The sequence below is a fragment of the Bos indicus genome, chromosome 1 (assembly GCF_029378745.1).
Source record: "Bos indicus isolate NIAB-ARS_2022 breed Sahiwal x Tharparkar chromosome 1, NIAB-ARS_B.indTharparkar_mat_pri_1.0, whole genome shotgun sequence".
NCBI lineage: Eukaryota > Metazoa > Chordata > Mammalia > Artiodactyla > Bovidae > Bos > Bos indicus.
In genome coordinates, this window is record NC_091760.1 from 58043129 (window position 1) to 58069139 (window position 26011).

Here is a 26011-nt window from a genome sequence, read left to right on the forward strand (position 1 = left end):
TAATTCTTTGACTTCAGGTCTTGAAATTTACAACATGATCATGTAACATAGCTCATTTCAAAATGTTTCTTTCAAAACAGTGAGTTAACTTCCATTGCCAATGACTGGTACTTTTAATGAGAGCTAAAGGTGAAGCTTAAATTATTTGCCATTCATCAACAATAAAAAATAAATGTGATGTAACTGTAACTACTCATAAAACTGGAGTCCAAAAGGATTTTTAGACCAGAATTTATTTCTCTGAAGACAACAAAATAAATTATCTAAAGAAAAAGAAAACTTTTATTATATAGGCTTCATGAACATGCAAAATGATTCCTCAAAACATAATTTTATGTTAAAAGGTCAATAAAACACAATTGGTCTATAAAAGAGCCATGAGTTTCAGTATTAAGCAGATACTATTGTTTGGCTAGTAGAAAAAGTGAAAGAACGGTGAAAAAAATCAGTGTTAAGTATGTAGCAATAAAATATGTAAGCTGAATACTGATAGAAAACTTAATATCCAAGAATCAAGCCCAAGTTTTCAAATGGAAAGCCGTGAATACTCATGTTTGGGGTAGAAAGAATAAAGATGCAACAAATAACAGAGTCCAATGCACAGCTCAATATAATACAAATATGATTGAAGGATAAATGACTACAGGAGTCTTTTCCATTTCTTCTCCCACCCTCATTTTTAAATAAAGAGGAACTATAGAAAAGTATGAGAAATGACAAACTGGGAGGGAAGTTACACTTTCTTTTATGGGAAGTAGAAATCCTTACAAGATTGCTAATACAGTCAACAGGATCTAATTTTACTCAAATCAAGATTAAATTTCAAGATGTTTTCTTATAAAGCAAAAAAGCCACCCAGTTTTCTGTAACTGTAGAATATAACAGCTTTATAATATCTTCAATACTCACCTCTTCTGGGGTGATAACTCCTGTTTCCTTAAACTTTGATTCCTAAAGACAGTAAAAAGAATAACAGTATTACACTGTCTCACTTTCAATTGAACAAACATTTGTGGGCAACTATTTGCCTGGCACCCATCTAGGTAATGGAATGACAAAAAAAGAATCTGTCACTGGTACCTGACCTCAGGATTATGTAGCAGAGGAAACAGACATGAAAATAATTAAAATACAGTGTGATCAATGCTACATTAGAGCAAAGCTCTTTGGAAAAACATTCAAAGGTTTATACAAACACTAAATCTCAAAATAATTTTGTAAAATGACCAAATATCATTATTTTACAAGTAAAAATATCTTAAGATGTTTAGACATCCTACAATTCAGCCAATGTCTCACTGAAATTGAGTAATATTAGAAACCAAATCTAGAAGTCCTAAACCATTTAATACTTTTCCATTATTTTCATCTCCATCAAGATAGTATACATTATACTCTCCCTAAAGCAAGGATGTTACTTATCAAATTTTTCTAAAGTTTAAGTTTTACATAAGATTTTATGGTAGAAATCTACAAAAACAAAGATCCATTTATGAACATTACTGATTCAAAAAATATCAAATAATATATACTAGGTACTATTTGTGTAATAGGGACATAGAGTGAATAAAATAGACCAAATGCATCCTTGTCTTCATAAGAAGTTTAAACTCTAGTGCAGGGAGAAAAGCCAAATGGTAATCAATACCAGGAAGAAAAATAAGGCAGACAGGATACTAGTGGAGGTGGAAAGAGAGAGATGGTTATTTCAAATAGGATGGTGAGGGAACAAAGACTTCACTGCTGGGTGACTAGACAGTAGAGACCTTAAGAAAAAGAAACAGCCAAATGTTGAAGAGCATTTCAGAGCAAATGCAAAACCCAAGGCAAGAGAGTTTTTTTTTTTTTTTTTGAGAGCTCTTGATAGATAATATAGAGGTTAGACTGGTTTTTAAGCAAAAGTGAGCAGGAGTGAGATAGGACCCTTTATCAAACCAGTATGGGCTTCCCTGGCAGCTCAGTGTTAAAAGAATCTGCCTGCCAATGCAGGAGACTCCAGTTCAACCCCTAGGTCAGCAAGATTGCCTGTAGTAGAAAATGGCAACCCACTCCAGTATTCTTGCCTGAGAAATCCCACAGACAGAACAGCCTGGTAGGCTACAGGCCATGGGGTCACAAAACCATCAGAAGCAACTCTGCGACTAAACAACACCCACAAAACAAGTATAGGCTTGAAGATCCCTGTAGAGACTTTGGCTTTCACTATACATATGCCTTTCAAACCACGATTTTTCTTAACTTTTACTTCCTAAGAAGAAATCATTCTATCTTTCCCAGGAATTTAGTTTTTTCTCCTTGCCTTCCCATGTCTAGTAGGAAACTATCAATACAAGAATTAGTTTTGTAAACAGGGAAGTTTGCACAGGGAAGAACAAGAAGAGGGTCATTAATTCTTTTTTCCTTATTACTAGAACTACATACTAAGAAGCTAAGACATTTTTTCAGTTTGGTGAACAAGTAGAACGCTTCCTAAAAACATAATCTTTTGTTGTAAGTTCAGTAAAATACAACTGGTCAATACAACAGCAGTTTCATGTTTAAGAGGTCTTTTACTCTTGCTCCTCTCTCCCTGAAACTAAAAAGTTTTAATAAGCATGTAGTATTTAAATACTGTATGCCTAGTTAGACATGTTTCTGAAGAGATGGCATAATATGCATAAGAATCACTTGATTTAAATGTCAAAATCATTTTCAATTTCAATAGACTGAATAATCTTAATTAGGATGGGTTTCACACTAAACAAATATATAGGCATAGCAAGTGTTGGAGTTCTCATTTATAAATTTTTTTTAAACTTGGCCCAAAAAGGTATAATTTTAAACAAGTCTTAGAAATAAGTATTTAAAAACACAGGATTAACATTTCCCATTGTCCTGAAAAGGTAGTAAAGTAAAATTTTAAAATACCAGAGTAACTTCCTGAATAAAGAGGAACCATTTCCAAGGGTATTTCACCCCCACACTAAGAAATGTAAAATCTTAATTTAAAACTTACAGAAAAAAACACTTAAGCAAGAAATTCTTATTCATTTATTTTTCATCATTGCTCGCTTTTTAGAAAGGAAAAATACAGTTACAATAACAAAAAAATTACCCTGAGTTATAAAAGAAAAACTCGAATGCACTTCGAGAAATTCATCTTTGAAAATAAGAAATCAGCCACCGGTTTAATAGATAATATGTCACAATTATTACTTTTAAAATGCTGTTATTGCCAATGTAAAATAAAATTATGTATTTAGAATGGTCAGGTTGCTCAAGTCCAAGATGAACTAGTTGCAGCTATTTCAAAACCTGAAAAAGGGGGCCTTTGCCTGTAAACTGGGATCAATGGTAGTGAAAAAAAATGTTGCAAATTTCACCTTGTTCTTTTGAAATCTAACAAAGCTGCGACCTCATTCACAACTATTTCAAACTCCTAATTATGAGACTTACTATGAAATTTGAAAGGAAAAAAGTGACATGTCATTTTAGTATCAAACACTGATTTAAGATAAGCAAATAATCCTTCTTTTAAAAGTTCAAAAGATTTCCGATGTTAAGATTTAACGTTCTTAAACCCACCTAGCTGCGGACCACCTTCCAACCCAAGATACCTCGAGGAGCTGAGTTCCGACGGGAGTAGACAAGAGTACAGACTCACGGAGCGTTGCTCCGAGAACAGAATAAGACCGCGGTAGGGGGCTGCCCCTTTCCCGCGTACCACCCTCACCAGCTGGCTACACCGCTACCCGCCGGACACCACAGTGACACCCCGGCGCCAGGTCCTCGGTCCCTGCAGAGCCAAGCGTGTGCCTGCCAGCCCCTCGCACGGCCGGCTTACCTTGAGGACCGGGGTCAGGTACTCAGCCACTTCCAGTGCCTTTCCCTTCACCGTGTTAATCACATTCTGCATCCTGGGGCCGGAGGGGCGGCCGGCCCCGCGAAGGAGTGGAAAGGGCAGCCGGGGCAGGGAACAAGAGTCAGAAAATGTCCTCGCTGCGGCCGATTCGCCTCAGCACCCGGCCGGCGGCACCCGAGGGGACGGGTCGCGACGGGACGGACGGGACGAGGGGGAGGGGCGGCCAGCGCGGCGCGCGAGGGCAGGGCGCGCGCTCCTCTCGCCCCAGGCAGCGCGCCACAGGCCCGGCCGAGCTATCACCTGGCCGCGAGGGAGGGCGACGGGGCCGAGTTAGCGGGGAGAAGCGAGCGCACGCGCACCCCTCGCCCTCTGGGGAGCTGTCGTCTCCACCAAGCTTCACTCGCGCCCCTTCCGGCTTCCCCTTCTTCCTCTCACTCTCTCGCCGTAGCTCCGCCGCCACCTGGGCCTCACGTGACACAGGACTCTTCCCGACACGTGACGCGAGAAAGGCCGCGCTGGGGCGGGATCGGGTCGCTTCTCCCCTCCCTCCGGAAGCGTAACACAGAGCGCGCCTGCGCAATGGGCGGCAGGTCCGGTCATTCCCCATCGGATCGTTATTGTGCTTTTTGTTCCGGAATAGGAGGGTCTTGTCCAGAGGCCTATTCGCCTTTCTTTTCCTCTCATAGCTCCCTCGCCTATGGACCCTAAAAGCTGCCGCTGCTGCTGCTGTTGCCGAGCGAGACAGTTATTGTCTCAGCTCTAGGATGTGCGTTCTTCCACTAGAAGCTCTTCGAAGGGACCGAGGTAACCGCGCCCCCCGCGCCCGGGGCAAAGAAGTGCGCGTGCGTTTGACGGGAGGGCGCAGCAGACCAGATCCCTCTTGCGCATGTGTGACAAGAAGGCGTTCCTAGATGTTGGAGAGAAACCTGTCCTTACCGAGGAGGGGAGATATCTCTTTGGCCTCTGTAGGCTTAGGCCCGCTAGGGTTGTGGGTGTTGGCATTTTTCAACGCGTCTCCCATCAGTTTCCCAGGTCCTGTGCGCTGCTTTATACTAGGTTGGTTTGGGCAAGTTAATTATCCGGCCTAGAGTTTAGTAGCCTTAATATATCCAAAGAAGGCCTTAGAGTCATTGATATTTAAGTTGTCTTCTACTTTCAACAGTCATTCAGTATAAATTAACAGTAGTGTTTCGGATATTTTCATTTGGTCTTTATGGCAACGAAATCTTACCCAGCAAGCGCTTTTTCATCCTATGGAAAGACGCTACTGAGGAGAAAAATACAAATCTGAAATTATCTTCTAGAGCAAAGTTGCTCATAAGAATGAAAGTTAAAGCATTGTTTTTCTGCAGAATTCTGCAGTCCTAAAGTGTCCTTCTAAAGTGTCCAGGTTAGAGGACAGCACTTCTAACCTGGCTCTTGTCTTTACTGTCTAAGGAGTTCCCCCCTCCGATCAGAGATTTTAAAATTGACTCTTTGATTTCCTTTCCCCTGGTTTCTCTTGTACTCCTCAACTTTTGGTTTAGGTATAGCCATAGCTAGACATCTAAAAAAATTCCTTTTCTGTTCTTCAGAAATAAGTGGTACTTGTGTTATGCTTAATCTGCCAGCATGGTTGCTGATTGAACTTATTATTCTCTTTAAGGGAATTAAAAAACAGTGGAATGGAAAGCAATTGTGGTCATCCCATGTTAAGCGCCTCGTCAGCAATGTATACATTCCTGCTGGGGGCCATATTCATTACTTTAAGCTCAAGTCGCATCCTACTGGTAAAATATTCAGCTAATGAAGGTAAGTTAAGATTTGGAATATGTATGGAGCACTTCCATCTAACTGCACATTTTCTTGTTTTTAGTTTCCTTGTATATAAAATGGGAATAATACTCTTAAAAGTTGGCCACCATCTGGTGGCGCAGATGGTAAAGAATCTGCCTGCAAGGTGGGAGACCCCAGTTCAGTCCCTAGGTGGTGAAGGGTCCCTGGAAAGGAGAATGGCAACCCACTCCAGTGTTCTTGCCTGGAGAATTCCATAGACAAAGGAACCCGGTGGGCTACAATCCAGGGCTATGAGGTCACAAAGAGTCTGACAGGACTGACTTTAAAAGCCCTCTGCTTCATGTAAATGATAAAACATGTTTAAATATGATTCTTTACTCTTGCATTCCTTACCAAGAAAAATTTTTGATGCTGAGTAAAATTTTTGTCAGTTAAGTACAGATTAAAACTTTTGCAGAACAGATCATAACATCTGACTGTTGCTTCAGTCAGCAAGTGTTTCTGAGCCTATAGCAATATATAACTTATTTTGAAATAGGAGATATATTTGGTCACCTGGCATTTGTAAGGTACTATTTTAATTACATTATCAGTGGAACAGTACAGGTTATTAGTTTTGGTAAATACGTACTCAAGAAATCTTTTATTATTCCTGATGTAAAAATTTATATTTTAACAGCTTAATTCACACTGAGCTAAATGTTAGTATTAAGGTTCAAAATGCATAATATGTAGACCTTATTCTTAAGAATTCACAGTTTATTAGTAGAGAAAATACATGTAAATGCATCAAGAAAATACAGTATAATTGCAGTTCTATACCAAAGATGCAGAGGTAGTTTAGAGTAGAAGGTGATATATTCTCTCTGAGAGAGCGTGACGTGGACTGCAAAGAGATCAGGGAACACTTCCCTGGTAAGGTGACAGTTGACCTACAAGAAGACAAGGTGGGCAAAGGTATTCAAAACAGAAGCAGCAGCCTGTAAAAATCGACAGATGTATCAAGAAGCCGGGTGGATTGTGAGAACATGTCATTCAGAATTACTGAGAAAAAATTTTAAGGACTTGGAGGAGGGGAGGAAGGAGTGCTTGGCTAGAGAGGGCAATGATCACATAGTTGATCACACAGGCCATGCTAAGGATCTGACACTTTATTCTCTAGGCTGTAGATTCTGGGGGACAGGGAGTACTTGGAGAACTGTAAACAGCTGGGTAAAATGAGAAAGACTTACAACAGCTGGCTGAAGACAAGACTAAAGGAAAAGAGAAGTAGCCAGTTGGGGAGTTATTACAAATTCGAGCCACAGATGATGAAAACTAATGAAGGATTTTAAAGTAGGAGTAGAGAAAAGAGGATAGATTCAAGAAATATTCTAAACATAGAAAACACAGGACTTGAAAATTCCCTGGTAGTCTGGTGGTTAGGACTCCACTTTCTCACTGGCAGAGGGCCCTGGTTCAATCCCTGGTTGAGGGCACTAAGATCCTATAAGCAGTGTGGTGTGACCAAAAAAAAAAGACAGGACTTGGAGAGTGTACTGAATGTGGAGACTGAAGGAGATGGAAGTATTGGATAGCTCACTCAGAGGTTTCTGGTTTAGATGCCCAGTAGACTAATGATGCTCCCAATTGAGATGGAGACCGAGGAGGAAGAGGAGATTGGACAGAGCTCATAGAGATTAAAATTTTAGCTCTTATACCTCACATGAGGCCAGGAGCTGTGTCCTGCAGTGTCTAGCACTTCACACATGTCAAGGAACTGCCAGTGTAGTGAATAAATAGAAGATAGTTCTTCATGTGGATATATTTAGTGAGCATTAAATGTTCAAGAATACAGATTTGGAAACATTAATATTAAATTGACATTTAAAACTTGATGAGAAGAGGGCTCATTCAGGGTAAGCACACAGAATGAGAAAATAAGAGCCAAAGATAGAAATCTGAGGAATGCCAATGGTTAACAGGCATGTGAATACTCAGAAGGACCTTAAGAAGGAATTAGAAAGATGAGAGAACTAAATGCACATGACTTGTAGAAGGGAGTTTGAAGACCAGGGGGAGAATTGCAATATCAGGATGAGATAAGGATTAAAACCTGCCCTTTGGAATTACTAATTAGAAGGCTCAGGGACTAGATAGTTGGAGTACTGAGGTGGGATCAGAAACCAGACTGTTTGGGGACAAGCTCTGAGTGGAAAGTGAGTATAATGGAGGTTTTTTTTTTGAGTTGGTAATCTTGAGCATATTTGTAGGAGAGGAGAAGAAGGCAATTAATAGAAAGACAAAAAAGATACACTGAAGCCAGAGGAAATACTTACTGTAACAAAGCTCCTGAAGAGAAGGGAAGGTTTTAATGGGGAGAATGGATGAATAGTGAGGCCATTGCTGTCCTCTCTGGGACTGAAGAGAAACCAGTAAGGATGAGTGTGGTGTAGACAAGATTGTGAGTGTGGGCAGAAGATGAGTGGAATGATACCATGGCATGATTTGGAATCAGCCATGAGAGAAATGCAAGGAAAAAAACAAAACACAAGAATGAGTTGAAGAGCGGTGACAAGAGTTTGAAAGTTGTGGTCTGAGGCCCTCCATTTTTGTGTGTGCATGTATGCTCATGTATATCATGCCAGAGAATAATGCAAGTATTGTTGGAGGATAATAGAATGTGATTTCAGTCTAGCTTTGAGCTCAGAAAGGGAGGGAAAGATGTTCTTAGCTAAGCTTTTAATGATGGACGAAGTTTAAGAGGCAGTTAAGTAAGTTCCTGTAGTACAGAACACTTAACTGCCAGGCATAGGAAGATGACTAACATGGTCCCTGTCTTATTAGAAGCTTACATTTTAAGGGTAAGACATACAACATAAAAAATAAACATAATACAGTGTTATAAGCACTGTTAAAAGATTTATAGGTAGTTACCCGAAAACTGGGTTCATCTCTTGATAGGTGTTGAACCAAAAGATACAACCAGGCCAAAGGTCAGGAGAAGAAAGGATTTATTACTTGTAGCAAGTAAGGAGAACACCTGAGAGCTTTCCCAAAGCAGTGTCTCCCCAAACAGCAAAATTGAGGAAGTTTTAAGTTAAGCTGCATTTTATGAAGGGGCTTGGGTTATTGACAGAATCCAAACTGTAGCTGACTGAAGTTGCGAGGGGCAGAAGAGATCAACATCGCCATCCCTTAGCTTCTGGTTGATCTGGTGGTTGAACACTGCAGTGTCATCTTTACCATTGAAACTGAACTGGGAGTCTTTATAACCGATATGGTCGAATATCTTATGAACTGATATCTTTACTGATATCTTTATAACTGATATGGTCAAATATCTTATGAACTGATATCTTGACTGATAACAGTTTATTCCTACATTCTTTTGTTTCCATAAGATTCTTAATTACTGAGACCTGTTCAGAGATAAGCATTGTGGCCAAGTTTAGGTCACAGATGACTTAAGCTAAAAATGGCATCTCATGTCAAGAGAGCCATGCCTGTTCTCTTTCTCCAGAGACCCCCAACTTCATCTGCTTACAGTAGTGCTACAGGATTGGAGAAGAATAAAGGATTGATTATGCATGGGTTGAGAAGGTCAGGGAAAACCACAGAAAAGAGGAAGAAAGGATGTTCTGGGGAGAAAGAATGTTGAGTTGGCTTTTTTCCTTTCTACTTGGCCAGTTTGGTTTTTTCATATGACAACCAAGGGAAACAAAGCAAATATTTTTTTAAAAATGCATGCCTCAAAATAGTACTGGATAAAATTTATGTTTGTCCTTGGTAAAATTATTGAACAAGTTGTTTGTAAGCATTTGGAAAAAAGAAGTAACAGCTAAGTCAATATGTACTAACCAAATCTCATTTCCTAATTAGATTGACTTGTAAGTTGGGACATCTCTTCCTAATGTGTCAGTGGGTTTGGATGTGTCTGAGAGCGTGTTTGTCCACTCCAGAGCCCTGGGCCAGTTGCCTCTTGCCTCAGGCTGCTTTCTTCTTGTTACCTCAACATCTGTTTGTCCCAAAGTGCCTAACAAATATTGTTTTCCATGTGGACCGTGATATGAAACAGATAGGAAACCTCTGAGTTAGGGAATATCACAGAATGTATGTTGGTTTAAGCAAGGCACATAAGACACATAAGAGGAACCATGAGCTGGGTAATAATTCATCTACGTAAGTTGATAGCTGGTTGATGAGTCAGGCCCTGATTGTTAAGTAATAGTCCATTTAGAAGGTGGTCTCTAACACCATACCACAAAGCTTTCTTTGCTGGTAGCCCTAGCCCCCTCAGCACATTTTTCAACAACTTGAATGAAAACATTAGAGATGTAGTTCTCAATTTCAAAGATAATAAAATACTGGGGTAGGACTAACTAACACATTAGGTGCATTGACTCAAACATCGGAAAGAACAAAGCCAACTGGATGAAATTTAATGTAACCAGTATTAAAATCTAACTATTAAGTTTAGAAACAACTCTAAATTATTAACCATTAGTATATGTAAGCATTATATGGGTTTCCCTGGTGGCTCAGTGGTAAAGAATCTGCCTGCCAATACAGGAGATGCAGGTTCAATCCCTGGAAGATTCCCCTGGAGAAGGAAATGGCAACCCACTCCAGTATTCTTGGCTGGGAAATCCCATGGATAGAGGAGCCTGGCAGGCTATAGTCCATGGAATCACAAAAGGATCAGACACAACTGGGCAGCTAAACAACAACAAACATTATATAGACCAAAATTTATAGTTAAAAAATATTTCTGTTTCGTTTCAGAGAACAAATATGATTATCTTCCAACTACTGTGAATGTGTGCTCAGAACTGGTAAAGCTGGTTTTCTGTGCGCTTGTGTCATTCTGGGTTTTAAAGAAAGGTGAGTCTTGACATGGTACTATATAACTGGTTAAAAATCAGAGAATCAAAAAATGTTAGAACTGAAAGGAACATTTTATGTCAGTTAGCCTAGCCCATTAATTGTATATATGAGGATGCTAAGATACAAATAGAAGTATGATTACCCATGTTTGGCAGGTAAGGAACAGGCTCAAACAGAAAGTGTGAGGTGGTGCTGGGTAGGAGGGGGCAGAGCCCCAACTGTCCTAGTGTCCTGTCCACTGCTCTGCCTCTTGACTTGTTCCTGTGGGGTGTCCCATAGGGAGTTAGTTTGTATCCAAGTTCAGAATCATCTAAATCGCTGCTGTCTAACTTGATATGTAGCATACTGGACAGCCATCCTCATTTCCTTTAGGGGAGGTGGCATACCACTTGGAAGTTAGAGAAACTATATTCTGGGGCAGATTATTTTACTTTTCTGAGTTCCAGTTTCATTAGCTATCAAATAAGGGTACTAATCCTTCCTCACATCTAAAGTAAGTAGCTTTTTGTGGCTATTAATTCTCTAGTTATTGAACCTTACCTCTCTACTACTTTGGTCTGCCTTCCCACATCAGGTAAACAAAGAACTTTAGACTGCGAAAGGCTTGCCCTGAAAGATGTCTTTTCATTTTCTAAAGTTTCAGTCTGTGCGACGTTTCTAGTTGGTAGAATACATTTCTTATCTCATAAAATGTATGTGTCATTTACTAGGGCTTAAATTTAAATTGACTTCTATCTTTTTGTTTTATTTTACATTCTCTGTTACAGTACCTTCCTAAGTTTTTGGAATCTTAGAGATAGGATAATAACTCATACTAGGATGAGTAAAGTCAATTTTATCTACTCCCGTCTATTTAAGTTTTAGTTAATATCTCCCTTTTGTGATTCCCTCCCCCTCCTCCCCTCACACAGCCCGGCAGGGTAAAAAAATTCCAGCACAAGTGATTGATTTTTCTTTCCACTTAAAAATTTGAACTTGTTGATCTCTTTTGGCTTTATGCTCAGAGTAGTAAGAGAAACTGTAAAGGTATCCTGAGTTGCATTCTTCAGTGATACATCTATCTCAGGTTAGCAGAAATTAAGAAAATCGTAATTCCTAAGGTGTTGGTGATACCAGTGATGGACACAGTGGTGGGATGAAGAAAGACAGTAATGAAATCCTGTGTTGTCCTTGATTTCTCAAGACTAATAGTCACTTATGAAAACAAATTTGTTAAGCCTCTTTTAAAGAATTGTTGTCAGGAGTTGATATAAGTTACTTTCTCTAAAAGTATGTGCATTCTTATCAAGGTTATATATTTATTGCTGTATTTCTTTCTCCAGAAGATCATCAAAATAGAAAGTTGAGATGTGGTTCCTGGAAGGAATTCTTCAATTTCATGAAGTGGTCCATTCCTGCCTTTCTTTATTTCCTGGATAATTTGATTGTCTTCTATGTCCTTTCCTATCTTCAGCCTGTAAGTAAATAAAGACAAAGAAAATAACACTGAAAAGACAAGAGAAATGAATCCCAGAACTAACCTTTTTCTCTTTTTTAATTGTTTTCCTTACCTTTGTTAGTTTCTCATTGCCTCACTGGCCTTCCTAAGGTTTTACCAGAATCATCTGCGCACAGCCAATCTACTTGCCAGACTCTCCCACTGTGAAAGATAACTGTATTACACTGTGCTGACTGATCTGAAGGAGCTGCTTCCTGATCCCTGGATCTAGAGCCATCTCTGTGTAATCTTAACCTATCTGCCTAGTTTCTGAGCCATCCTGTGGTCATGCACCTCTAATGCTAATCTCAATACCCAGGACCTCCAGGCTGATTCTGTTGTTCAACTCAGAAAATTATATTCTCAGTGTACCGCTCTTATACTTGTTTTATGTGGTTTATATGTATTCTATTGGTATGATTTTCTTTTTGTGTTAGTCCTGTCATTTAACCAACAAGTTGTTTAAGGGTAGAGATTCTATCCTCCCAATCTAAATGCTATCCATGACTGATAATACTAGAAATGCTTCTTATCTCTCCTGGCATTCCCTGTGCCAATTTAGAGAGCCACTAGTAATCAGAATTAAACTTTGGTCTTTTGCTTTTGGAGCAGAAAGTGGCAACCCATTCCAGTATTCTTTGCCTGGAGAATTTCATAGATAGAGGAGCCTGACGGGCTACAGTCCATGGGGTCTCAAACAGTTAGACACGACTGAGTGATTAACACATACTTCTGCTTTTACTTATTATTCATTTGGAATCACATGTATTTTTTTCCTCTCTATAATTTTATTTTATAAAATGAAAGTTTCTGTTGCTGCATTTAACAAAATGTGTTTTAAAGAGCAAATTCATTCATTTTGATTATAAGTAGGATTTCTGTTGACACTAATCCTGTGTTTGAAGCCTCTTTAGGTATAGCCAAATCAGTTTGAGAGTGGGGTGAAAAGGAGGGTGCAAGAAGGCACTGAGGTAGAGAACAGGAGTTTGATTCTTTTGCACAGTTTAGAAGATTAGAACCAGGCAAAACCAAACTGCTTGATAAAAATAGAATAATGTTACCATACTAGCCCAAAGGCAAGGACCTGGGCCAGAACCCCAGAGCACCTGAGGTTCCTTTACCTGTGGTCCATTTTATTAGTAAGTTCATTGCATCTAAACTGTGTCCTCTTCTAAATTCTTTCACTTTTGTTTTTCAGATCTGAGAATTCCTGTACCCAACGACATAATTTTTCACATTCAACAAGTATATGTTTGTTGTGTTTTGTTGGTATCTAACAGACTAGCTCTGAATTTATACCGCTTTGCTAAATCCCCAGTACTGAAGCAAGATTGCAGCTTCCTGTTGTTACAACTTATTGCTTTGCTCTTCCTTCCTCATCGCTTACAACCACAGATACTACAAAATAAATCCCTTGGCATTCATATTCTGTGTATTGCTGTGCCCAAGCCTAGTGGGAAAGAATTAGAGATGCATGGCAGTTTGGGGGCAAAGAGCTCTGATATTTTGTTTATTCTGTACTACTACCTGGACAGAGTAGATACAGGGCCCCAGGCCAGCGGGCTGTTTCATTGTGGACCTTTGCACTGCTGTTACTGTGACTGATCAGAGCCACCACTTTCCCCCTTACCAGCCACATACTTTTGTCATCTCCTCTTACTTGTCTCCTAACCAGGAGTTTGCAAGCATTCATCTACAGAGAAAACCTTAATGGTTCCCATAAAAGTGGAGTGGAAAAAGAGCAATGTTGTATTCTTGGAGTTTTTGCTGGTTTTTATTGGATTTACTCATTTCTCTGATTCAGCTGTATATTAGTCATGTTTACTGGTTGTATAGATTGTGGAAACTCTTTAGGGTTTAATCAATGTAAAGTGACAGGAAGAAGGCAGTAGGACTTGTTTTTAAAAATAATTAACATTGTCAGATCCAGTTATGAGGATAGTGATAAATTTCATACTTCCTGGGCCAAAATGTACATATATTCAGATTAATATTCTCATATGTGCAATTTTACTAAATTCAGAGAAACAAACCTTTATAAAAATCTGGCTAGCACCTTTCTAATTTTTTCCATTGTTCAGAACAATGGGAATAAATCCAAAGGACTGTCAAGTATGAGTTTGGTAATGAATCACTGATATTGAATCACTGTAGTTCAACCAAGTAAATTGATTTCATTCTAGAACATTAAAAATGCTTAAAAACCTATACCTCTGTCTTCCTAATGTATAAATGAGCCTAACAGTACTTGCCTTTTCTCTCTACCCACAGAATCAGCGTTAAAAGACTATATAAATCTCTTTGAGAGCTTGAAAAAGTATGCTTTATAGTCATGGTAACTATTATTTCTGGACTTAAACCTTTAGAGTTTATAAGTATTTCCAGATCTGCTCTTACAGATTATTACTCAGGCATTTGCTGAACTTCAGCACATTTTCAAAGCCTGTACAATGATTTGATCATATCTGCATAAATTCAACCAGCAATAAAAATAGAATTTAATCCTCTAGTGAAGTAGTTGCCCTAATAACCCCTCTGGGTTTTGACCAAAAAGCTTTTTTTGTCAGGTGAACTTGCACCAAGCTGGGAGATTTCTGAGGTCAGTGCTTTGTTTGGATTGTAACTCTATCTTCTCTTTCTTTCTAGGCCATGGCTGTTATCTTCTCAAATTTTAGCATTATAACAACAGCTCTCCTATTCAGGATAGTACTGAAGTAAGTAACTTATTGTGAAAGCATATATCATACTTTAAAGTGGCACCGCCTTGTTTCAGATGATATACCCTCTGAATCCCAAGGCCGGGATTTTATTGCTAATTGGCTTTGTGTATTGGGCAGGTTGTCTAACCCATCTGGAAAGCAGTTGCAATTCACTGTTTGAAATGTTTTTCCTTAGCATCTCAAAAAAAGAGACAAATGACTGGATTTTAATTATTTTAATTTTTAGTGCCGGATTTTCAACAAAGAATTCATTAGCTTTTTCTTTTTTTTTTTAACAGAATCTCTGTACATTAATAGGGAACCAAGAAGTTCCTAAAATTAATGTATTTGTTATTTGGAGTTTGGAGATGATAAAAAGTGACAAATTGTCTTTATTAAAGTCCTTGAGATAAGTATATTATTTAAGCTGTAACTGGCAGAGGATTTGCATCACATTTAAATAGTCTCTGCTGCAAAGAAAAGGCCAGAATGTCCTAAAGTGATACAGGATCTGGGTACTTAACTCCGGTTTAATTTGTTGTTTAATGATGGTGGTGATGATGGGAAATAAAATAACTTTTTGTTATATTTGTTGTGATTGTTTTAATTTTACATTTACTTTCTGTTTTTAATTTCTTTCTCAGTGTACTGTGACAGAGTGTTTTCATAATTGATGTGCACAGAAGGGTGAAAGGCTTGGTACATAGGCACTCAGCAGTTATTTGTGGAATCCCTTGATGCATTCAGTTTAGAAATTATATGATATTCTTGAAAGATTTTCTTTTACCTTGAGGAAGCATTCAGTTTAGTGGTTGATGTAAGATATGGGGGAAAAAATGAACATAGCATTTCAACCAATTTAAATGTTAGAGCAACTGAAATTTGCTTTTTGATTACTTTCTTCATTTATGAATTGTGAGAATAATTCAGTCCAACTAATAAGTAAAGAATGCTAATCCAAAACATTTTATGGTCTTTAAAATCAGCGTGAATGTCACTTAGTAGGATAAAAGTTGGCTTCTAAGGAGATATATGTAAGCAATTATATTTTTATATTGAGTCCTGTGATAAAATTGAGATTCATTTCCATAAAGGAAAAACTATTGGCACTGACACACAAAAAGGTTCACTATTAGGGGAGCAATGGTTTCAAAAACATGCATTTTTTTGTTTTGTTTTGTTTGAGGTTTTTTTTTTTACCTTTAAGTTAAAAAAACGTTTTCTTCCTATGAAATGATAGTTTATGCGTATGCATGGTGTTACTATGTAATGCATAAGTATTATGCAAAAATTACATTAATTTAAAACTGATTTTCCCAAAGAGAAGGTTAAAAGTATGTTATTGCCTGGCTTGAGATTGGCCAGTAGCTCTAGCTGTGTCCAGAGTTGGTTGGTTGTTTTTTTTAGTGACTCCAGAGCATGAGCAGGGCCATAGGCTGAGGTGAGGGCCACTTGGAAAAGCCCTGCCCAGGGTGCCCTGACTGCCATGTGGGCAGCTATGCGGGGAGGCTCTCCATCAGGCAGTGACCAGAAAACCCTAGGGCCTCCACAGGGCCTCTCCGCCCTATTTTAACTTAATCCCGTAAGGACCACTAATGGTAGGTGCAGTTAGACTGGGCCTGCCTGGAGCCCGGAGCCACTAAGCATTTTGCAGCCTTTGGGCAGCTCCCCTTGGCTGCAGAGGAGGGAGTCTAGGTGAATAGGCTGGGGGCAGAGGGGCAAACAACATTATGAACTATTGTTCAAACTTTTTTTTCAATGATTTTACCTTTTAATATTCAAAGCAGTAATATTGATTCTTAGGCATTTGTTAACTTTGTTGTTAGTATCTCTGTTTTTTTTTAAGCTTTATATTTTGTTTTGGGGTATAGCCGATTAACAGTGTTATAATAGTTTCAGGTGAACAGCGAAGGGACTCAGCCATACATAGTATGTGTATCCATTCTTCCCCAAACATCTCTCCCATCCAGGCTATACAGTAGGTCCTTGTTGGTTATCCATTTTAAATATGGCAGTGTGTACATGTCCATCCCAAACTCCCTAGTATCCGTTCACTCCATCCTTTCCCTCTGCAACTGCAAGTTCATCCTCTAAGTTTGTGAATATCTCTTTGTTTTGAATACTTAGAAGTTACTTGGTAAAGAAACAATAAATCACTCCATTTTTATTATTTCCAGGAGCTTTAATTTAGTTCCCAGAGTGAATCTTAGTTTGAGTAATTCACAAATCAGCCCTGAAGTTACTTGAAATAGTAGAGCTAAAATATGATAATAAACCTAATAATGTATTTTATGGAAATACCTTTTAAGTATTACCTGTTAATAAATTTTAAAATCAATTTTGTTCTGTTTTGATCTTTTTATTGGTGGTAATGTATATTGCTTGATTTCCCCTATGTAACTTGATTTTTGTGACTCTTTGATGGTCTTTTGCAATAAAATTTTGACCTAAAAATAGTTTGAGTTTTATCCCAAGTTCTTAATTTGTTTGCCATAAATAACTCATTTAGAATATTGAAGATCTTGTCTTATACTTGACTCTGGCAAAGCCATCAAATACCTTTCCCATACAGGTAAAGAGTATAAGGCTATACAGGTAGAAAAAAAATAAGTCCGATGACTAATGCAGGAATATACTTGTAAGAATTTGAAAGTGAGAAAAAGAAAACTACCACTATCCAAATGTCTTATTCTAAATCCCATATGAATGCATAGATTCCCTCTTTGAAGTATAATTAATGATTCAAGTGGAAATATGATGAGCATGCCTCAGAGCCCCATTGGTTTGCCCTTAAGGCTTGGCAGAGTTGTATACTCTTGTTTGCTAGGCTTTAGGGAATAATATTTCAACCTGAACATCGAGATTTGGGAACAGAACCAGGAACAGCACTTTCTTTTACCTAAAGAATGTGTATGAGTTTTTCTGATTTCTTCAATGGGCAGGGAAAAAAATTATTAAAAAACATATTTTGAAACTTTCATAGGTATCTTGGAAGCGTGGTAAACTTTACTTTCAGAAGTAGCAGGAAACACAAAAGTGCCACTCAGTAATATAAGCATTTCCCCAAAACCATTCATTCCCATGATAAATATTTTTTATAAGTTCTCATGATAAATATGTCCCTGGTCGTCCTCTGTGCTAATTAGAAAGGTATGATGTATGGTTTTTTGAAAAAAGTTATTTTTCCACTTAAATATTTTCTTGCTCTGCCTTGGTTTACCACCAAATATGGTGTATATATGTATTTTGTGTATATGTATGTACGTATATATACACACTTTAGAAAATTTAACTTAAGATATGTGAGTTTTCATTCATCATTCCTTTGATGAAGAGCTAAGGCCTTTCCTTTATGTGTATCTGGGATTTGCTGATGGGAGTTCTTTGGCTTCTTTCTTGCTTGAACCTACCTTCATTATACATCATCCATGGTTTCCAGTTCCAATTTCTTTAAAGTGGAACAAGCCTTAAAAATATTTTTATAGTAGATTCTTTATTATTCATTCCCCAATCTTAAAACTCACCTGCACCTAATTCAAAGGCAGTTTTTTTTTTAAATCTTGTGATTTGCCTAAAGCTTTCAAGTTAGTTTTCATAAAAATAGCAATCCTTTTCTTTCACACATAATTTATGGTTTCTATAATCATTAAAATATATGATTAGAATAATGAGCTAACCTGGCAAAAACAAGTTTTGGAACTGACACTTGTTTTGAGCAAAAAGTTCACTTGGGAGGAGAGGCCCTCAGGTTCAGCAAGCAGCCGTCCAGTCAGGAGCGGTCAGCTCCACACATCAATCTGAATGTCTCACAGAGCAGTGGAGAGGTCGGTTGAGTGTCTACTGTTGTTGTTCTGTTTCGAAGTTGTGTCTGACTCTGCAACCCCATGGACTGCATCACGCCAGTCTTCCCTGTCCTTCACTGTCTCCCGAGTTTGCTCAAACTCATGTCCATTGAGTTGATGATGCCATCCAACCATCTTATCCTCTGTTGTCCCCTTCTCCTCCTGCCCTCAATCTTTCCCAGCATCAGGGTCTTTTCCAGTGAGTTGGCTTTTTGCTCAGGTGAGGTGGCCAGAAGTATTGGAGCTTCAGCTTCTGCATGAGTCCATCCCCTAAACTGAGGAGGACTCTTCTGGGCATAATCAGTCATCATTTCTAAGAGTGCAGATTCTCAGCTCACTTTACAGAATAACTTAACTGTTATATTTTCTTTGCTGAAAATCTATTTTCAGCCTAGTCCTTAGTAATTTTTAACCCCCAGAACATTCCTGAATGAGTTATTATTTATAGCAGTTACCATTTAGCTTGTATAAGGCTTTACTTTCTTAGGTTCTTTTTTCTCAGTGTCAATATTAGTGAAAATCTATAGCTTCTAAAGGACCGTAGAGTATTATCATTGCCTCTTTTACCTTGATGTGTAGTAATTGCTTATATGATGATTCTTATAAATTAAGCACTTCATCTGTGTCTTCAATTTCCATCACATTAGCTTTCTACCACTGAAGGTGTGCCACTTGCACCTTCAGAAATGTAAGTGACTAGTTAACAGTTTCTGACCTCATGAAGTAGGACTATGCTAGTCCAGTCACAAAGTGCTAGATCTGGTTATTTGAAAGTGTCTGCACAAGAAGACATATGACATGATCAGATAGTGCTGCTTTTGAGACTGTGTAGTTAGCAGTTTCACAGCATGAAACTCTATGGAAGCATTGGTAAGATCAAACACGTATTCTCATATAGTCATACTGGGTACTCAGAATTGTATTGATACATAAGAATTGCATTGGTCCAGGAGGAGGACTTAAGAAAACCATAACTCGGACTGCTTCCTTGCTCTCATGAATACATGACCTTAGGGAGGTCAGTTAACCTCTGAGAACCATTTCCTGCCCTAGAACAAACTGCCTGACCCATGGTAGATGCTCAACAAATGCTGCAGAATTCTTCTAGTTCTCACCTGTTGCTTTACACATCTGCCTTTGTTTATGTTGCTCTATTCTTGGTATCCCTCTTCTTCATCTGACTGACTGATCGTCAAACTTGAAGGTGTTGTCACCTCCAGAAGCGTCCTTGGCTGTTCCCACCTGACTGCCATCCTCCTCTTTCCTTAGTCAACGTACATTCTTTTAGCCTTTGCATAGACTCTTGCCTCTGCCTGGATATATCATCAACTCTCTTTTCACATGACAAACTTCAGTTTATTTTTCATCTTTCAGCTTAAGTGTCATCTCCTCTTCAAAGTGATACCTGATTCTATTTACAGACTCAAGTGTTCCTTCCTCAGTGTAACCTAGTTGTTCTGTGTATCACATGTCACACGTTATATTGTCATCATTTAGGTATGACTCTCCCTATTAAAGTATAAATTCTTAGAGAATGGAGACCAAGTCTTTTTTGTCTTTGCAGAATGCCTGGCACATAGTTGATACTCATTAAGTGTCCGTTAAACTGAATTTAGAAAATGGAATAATAATCATTACATCCTCTTTTTCTCAAAATGTGTTTTTGGACAAAGTAAATAAATACTTTGTCAACTGAAACACTAAAAATATATATATATATTTTAACTTGTCTTATCCAACAGTAGTTTGGGGGGTAATGCCTTATGATGAGGCTATGGATCAGGGAGCTAGCTTCCTCCTTAAATCATTTCTGGATCATGAATACTTTTGAAAATTTGACAGAGCTTTGAAGGGTCTCCTGGAGAGGGTGGGGAAGGCCAGAAATTCACCTGTGTATTATAGAACCTTTGGCACACACTGTAAGAATTCACAGAAAAGTTCATCACATTTTCTTCCAATTCATGGAAACTTGATTAAGAATTCCTGCTTTAATGTACTTTATTCCCAGATAAAAAGTGATTGTACCAAACAACTAAGATCAGCTCTCCAGGTAGAGAGGAGACTTGGTTAAACATAAAAGTTCGAAGGAAATTTACAATGTGAAGATCCCCTGAAGGAGGAAATGGCAATTCACTCCAGTAATCTTGCCTGGAAGATTCCATGGACAGAGGAGCCTAGGGGAGGTTGCAAAAGAGTCAGACATGACTGAGTGACTAAACAACAGCTAGGAGAAATGACTGGATGGCCTTAAGGGACAATTACTCTAAAAAGTGAATAAAAATAACAAGTTCAAGAAGCAGACTCACCCAACAGGTTTCCTTTGAACTTGAATTGTAGAGAATGCTAGCAAAAATGATGTGGTTCAGGCAACCAAGTACTCAAGTAATTAAGTGTTCAATAGAAACAGTTGATGTGGGAGGGGAGAAAATGAGTAATTAAAAATCTCCTTTCTCATCTTTGAACAGGAGGCATCTAAACAGGATACAGTGGGCTTCCCTCCTGATTCTGTTTTTGTCTATTGTGGCCCTCACTTCTGGGACGGAGACCTCACAGCATAGCCTGGCAGGACATGGATTTCATCATGACGCCCTCTTCAGCCCATCCAATTCCTGTCTTCTCTTCAGAAGTGAGTGTCCCAGGAAAGACAATTGCACAGCAAAGGAGTGGACATTTTCTGAAGCTCAGTGGAACACGACGGCCAGAGTTTTCAGTCACATCCGTCTTGGCTTGGGCCATGTTCTTATTATAGTCCAGTGTTTTATTTCTTCAATGGCCAATATCTATAATGAAAAGATACTGAAGGAAGGGAACCAACTCACCGAAAGCATTTTCGTACAGAACAGCAAACTCTATTTCTTTGGTGTTCTTTTTAATGGACTGACCCTGGGCCTTCAGAGCGGTAACCGTGATCAGATTAAGAATTGTGGGATTTTTTATGGCCACAATGCATTTTCAGTAGCCCTTATTTTTGTAACTGCATTCCAGGGCCTCTCGGTGGCCTTTATTCTGAAGTTCCTGGATAACATGTTCCATGTCTTGATGGCACAGGTCACCACTGTCGTCATCACAACGGTGTCTGTCTTGGTCTTTGACTTCAGGCCCTCCCTGGAGTTTTTCTTAGAAGCCCCATCAGTTCTTCTCTCAATACTTATTTACAATGCCAGCAATCCTCAAGGTGTGGAAAACGTACCTAGGAAAGAAAGGATTCGAGATCTAAGTGGCACTCTTTGGGAGCGCTCCAGTGGGGTAAGTTTGTGAGGATGCTGCTGCTTCCCAAATTCAAAGCGTGGTTATACGAGAAAAGAAATAGATCAGGGCTGTTTTATCATAGGATATATCTGATCTCTGTGAGTTTAAAAAATCATTCAACATTTGCTGGACTCCTTGTGTGTAAGGGCTCATGATAGTACTGTCAGGGGTTGAAAAAATTATAAATCAGAGTGTCAAGGGCCTTATCCATTGGCTGTATCATAGAATATTATAGAGTCATAGAGCCAGAGATGCTTCATAGGTTATCTTGTCTAGTCTCCATAGCTTTACAATGAAGAAACAGACTCTAAGAGGCTTACTGGGTGACAGATATTAAGTGAAAGAGCTTGTAACAAACCCATGAGGTCTGACTCCTTATCCATTCATTACTCTTCTCACTGCACCATAGTTGAGGAAAAAAACTTCTTTGATAAGAAAAGTTGATCTTCAACATTAGTAAGTCTTGTTAAATGTATCACTAAATTGAAAGCCTAGCTCTTTCCGTTTCTTGGTAGTTACTCATAAACCAGAGGGTTGCTGAAGGACATGCCTTGTTTATCTCACTAAGAAGCTGGTCCCCAAAAGAATCTCTGCAGGTTGACCAAAACTGTTTTCTAGAAAAGTACACATGCAGTTATTCTGAATATTCTTCTAAGTGCTTATAATCGTTTTAGGAAGGTCTGCAATGGCACCCCACTCCAGTACTCTTGCCTGGAAAATCCCATGGATGGAGGAGCCTGGTGGGCTGCAGTCCATGGGGTCTCAAAGAGTCGGACACGACTGAGCGACTTCACTTTCACTTTTCACTTTCATGCATTGGAGAAAGAAATGGCAACCCACTCCAGTGTTCTTGCCTGGAGAATCCCAGGGACGGGGAGCCTGATGGGCTGCCATCTGTGGGGTCGCACAGAGTCTGACACGACTGAAGTGACTTAGCAGCAGCAGTGATCTTTTGGAGGCTCAAGTTAGGAGTTAGATGTATGTTTAAATAAAACATAAAATAAGAGTCCTCTATCTAGGTTTAAATTTACAGTTCTCATGAACACAAAAGATAGTTCACACAATTAACATACTTCGTGTAATAGTTCATACATACAATGAACATTTTACTCTGAGAAAGTTAGCTTATTATTAGAGTTCATGGTAGAACTTCCCTCATTAATGCCTCTGAAGTGATGATACGACAGATTCTTAAAATGGAAAAACTATAAGCCTGCTCTGATCTCAGTCAGAGTATAGATTTATAAATTCTGTATTCTTTTCCAAAAGTCTAATAACACCGTTTGCCCTACTTTTTTAGGTAAAAGAAAATGAATTTAGGTAACACCTAGTTTATACCTATTTTTGCAACCTTTAGTCATTTCCCTTCAGGACCAGCAGAGGGCGCGCTTTACTTTGCTCTTGTTAACTTTGAAATTCAAATACTTAGAAGTGCATTCCAATTTTTATGATCTCATTATATGTCTAAAATTAACTTTCCAAGAATAAGTATTTCATTTCATTTAGCCAGATTATAGTTTAATTAAATAAGATCCATGATTTGTTAGTAAGGGTTCTCATTAATAATCATTAAAAATGGAGCATTTCTAGTTTTGTCCTAATTACTGATTTCATGTTTCCTTTTAGGATGGAGAAGAACTGGAAAGACTTACCAAACCCAAGAGTGATATTGAATCAGATGAAGATACTTTCTAAGTGGTACCCAAATAGTTGGCAGCTATCACAAACATTTTCACTATGTGTGATAATTATCTTTTCACTTTGATAAACCAAGAACATTTCTAAAGCATAAAACTCTTTGCATATATCTAACCATTCCCAAAATAATTCCAACCAAAGCTTAGAGGACCTAAAGGCTAAAAAGTTCTAAGGAACTGACATAAGAGTAATAGTATGGCGACTGCATTAATGACATGGTACTTAGTACATTGTGGGCTTACCAGGTGACACAGTGATAAAGAATCCATTACAGGAGATGCAGGTTCGATCCCAGGGCTGAGAAGATCCCCAGGAGTAGGAAATGGCAACCTGCTCCAGTACTCTTGCCTAGACAATTCTTTGGACAGAGGAGCCAGGTAGGCTATAGTTCATGGGGTCTCAAAGAGTTAGACGGGACTGAGCACACACCCAAACACTTAGTAAGTCAAGATACATTTGCAAATTATTTTCCTCCTCCTCCATTCCAAAATAAACTTGTGATAATCATGTTAGCTTTACCCTGTAAGTATACAAATAGAGATCAGTTTGCTAGATTTTCATAATTGTGTGGTTCTGCTCTGCATGCCATAGTCTTCCCTTTTTTATCATTATAAATATCACTTAGGTTGTCCTTTGAATTTTGAGGTCATGGAGATAGTCATTTTGTAATTAAAAAGCAATGTGACTCTTTCTAAAAAATTTGCTTGAAGGCCACAACATTGATTTGAGAATAATGTAGTCTGCTAAATATTTTGCCAAAGAAACAAAATTTTCAACAAAAATCTCAGAATTTTAATTTTTAGGAATTTTCAGGGAATTTTAGTTTTAGTGATTATCCTTTGATGTTTTTCTATACAAAAAAGCTTCAATTTAGGTGAAAGTTGGTTTCCAGTCCTCAGTTATCACTTGTATTTTACATCAGTTAAGCCAGCTGTGATGGGTTTTTTCTCCACAGTTTGAGCATGTCACTTTTGGATTATTCTATTTCAGAGAACTAATAAGCTACTTTTATTAGTTATTAAATAGAAGTTATGATTATTATATGTATTTATAGCATATTCTGTTCCTAAAGGTTAAGCCACTGGCTTCAGATCCTGCCAGACTGTTGGTAAGACTAGTGCCGAAGACTTCCTTTTAAAAGAGTCACTTTGCAAACAAATGACTTTTACTGAACTATGAATGGTGTTACTCTAAAAAGAGGAAGGCTAGTCATAAATAAAGCACTTTATAGTAACTTATTTCACACTTACACTGCATGGTATTTTTAGAGGTATTTTTGCATGCATCCAATTGAGTCTATGAGTTAGAAGAGTCAGGTGATAGGTAATTTAAAAATGAGGAAACAAATGATTTGCCCAAGACTGTACAGCTGGATGGCGATAGGACAAGAGCTGACTTTAGCTAATAGGCTTGTGTGTTTACAGAGTACTATACTGTAAATATGAGCTTTAAGGTATCATTTTCATACAGTTTGTATGTCTTTTTTCCCCCTAATTTTCATGTAGATAAATATAAGATGATGCTATTAATCCATCTGTGATAGCCAGAATAATATGAATGGCAAGAGTTGGTGGAAATTTATAAATAAAATAATTATTAAACCCTTACCTTGTGTTGCCACTTTGTCATATGAGGTGGAATACAGAGTATTTTTAATTTCAAAACTTTTAAAACTTTCTCTTCCAGGAGATCTTGATTTCTGAGAATAACAAAATTCTTAGTCATAGGTTTTCCATCAGAGTACTGTGAGCAGGAAGATTACCTTATTATGGCAGTTCACTTTAAAGTTGGCAAAGAAAATCAGTTCTAGGAAGACCTCACTTTGAAGAAATATAGCATACAAAACATACTTATGAGACAGATAAAATTCCAACAATATTATTTGTGAAGGTATTGCCTACAGAATATATTAAATAGCAGATTCCACTAATTCATAGAGATTGGTTTTCTCATTCACAGTTACTTTTTTTCACCCTCCTTTTCAGGAAAGCATTGCTTGCCTAAAGTAAGGTTTACTTGTGCTAACTTACAAATTAGAAGGAAGGAGCTGGAACTAAATAAAATGTTAAGTTCTGATGTGGATGCACTGGAGTATAGTTGACTCTCAACACGGTTAACCTTCATGGGTCCACTGACATGCAGATTTATGGTACTATATGATCACTGGTTGAATCCTCAGATACATAACTGAAGAAATGAAGGGCAGTCTGTGGGACTGGAGCATCCTCAGCTTTTGGTATCCTCAGTGGGCCCTGGAACAAATCCCCTGCAGATGCCAAGGAACACCTGTACTTTGTGGGTGCTACTGTTTTAATAAGAGAATAATTCTCTTCATACCTTGGTAAGGTACGAAGTTTATAGATACCACATCCTATCATCTTGGATGTTCCTGTATCAAGTGCATAATCTGAGAAGAACGAAGGTCATGTGGAAAAAGTAGACTTCTTTTCTGTTCGAAAGAACAAGTTAATGGCGTAATGCTTATTCTCTCCGTATAAGAAGACTCTTCTAACAAATGGTACTTTCCAACAATGGAGAAGGCCCTCCTGAAGAGTGATAGAGA

General features: G+C 38.3%; 2 protein-coding genes across 7 annotated transcripts in view; one reads left to right on the forward strand and one right to left on the reverse strand.

The window, feature by feature from the left end:
• ATG3 (autophagy related 3) overlaps nucleotides 1-4266 on the reverse strand; it is a 34559-nt gene extending 30293 nt beyond the window's left edge. Inside the window, exons 1-2 of one of the 2 annotated variants that reach the window (XM_070787842.1) lie at nucleotides 3824-4266; nucleotides 910-951 (exon numbers count right to left, since the gene is read on the reverse strand). In XM_070787842.1, the coding sequence (XP_070643943.1) occupies nucleotides 910-951; nucleotides 3824-3895 (114 nt within the window). In that variant the 5' untranslated portion in view covers nucleotides 3896-4266. The remainder of the gene's footprint in view (nucleotides 1-909; nucleotides 952-3823) is intronic. The other variant, XM_019980463.2, reaches the window with a different exon arrangement.
• Nucleotides 4267-4489: 223 nt separating this feature from the next.
• SLC35A5 (solute carrier family 35 member A5) lies at nucleotides 4490-25055 on the forward strand. 5 transcript variants are annotated; one of them, XM_019980303.2, is made up of 7 exons: nucleotides 4490-4645; nucleotides 5487-5632; nucleotides 10382-10480; nucleotides 11806-11939; nucleotides 14607-14674; nucleotides 20967-21747; nucleotides 23377-25055. In XM_019980303.2, exons 2-7 carry the CDS (start codon nucleotides 5506-5508, stop codon nucleotides 23443-23445), a joined length of 1278 nt encoding a protein of 425 aa, XP_019835862.2. In that variant the 5' UTR covers nucleotides 4490-4645; nucleotides 5487-5505; the 3' UTR covers nucleotides 23446-25055. The 5 variants fall into 5 exon arrangements, with proteins under 5 accessions (XP_019835862.2, XP_019835711.2, XP_019835789.2 ...); XM_019980152.2 differs by lacking the exon at nucleotides 4490-4645 and adding an exon at nucleotides 4713-4897; XM_019980230.2 differs by lacking the exon at nucleotides 4490-4645 and adding an exon at nucleotides 4713-4897 and having other exon boundaries at nucleotides 11809-11939.
• The last annotated feature ends 956 nt before the right edge of the window (nucleotides 25056-26011 follow it).

Excerpts from the sequence above, each read along its gene's own strand:
- SLC35A5 (XM_019980152.2), top strand. The coding sequence starts at position 4,728 with ATGTGTGACAAGAAGGCGTTCCTAGATGTTGGAGAGAAACCTGTCCTT. Across the intron at positions 4,898-5,486 it reads TGTGCGCTGCTTTATACTAG|GGAATTAAAAAACAGTGGAA; the intron begins GTTGGTTTGGGC and ends ATTCTCTTTAAG. Across the intron at positions 21,748-23,376 it reads TTTGGGAGCGCTCCAGTGGG|GATGGAGAAGAACTGGAAAG; the intron begins GTAAGTTTGTGA and ends GTTTCCTTTTAG.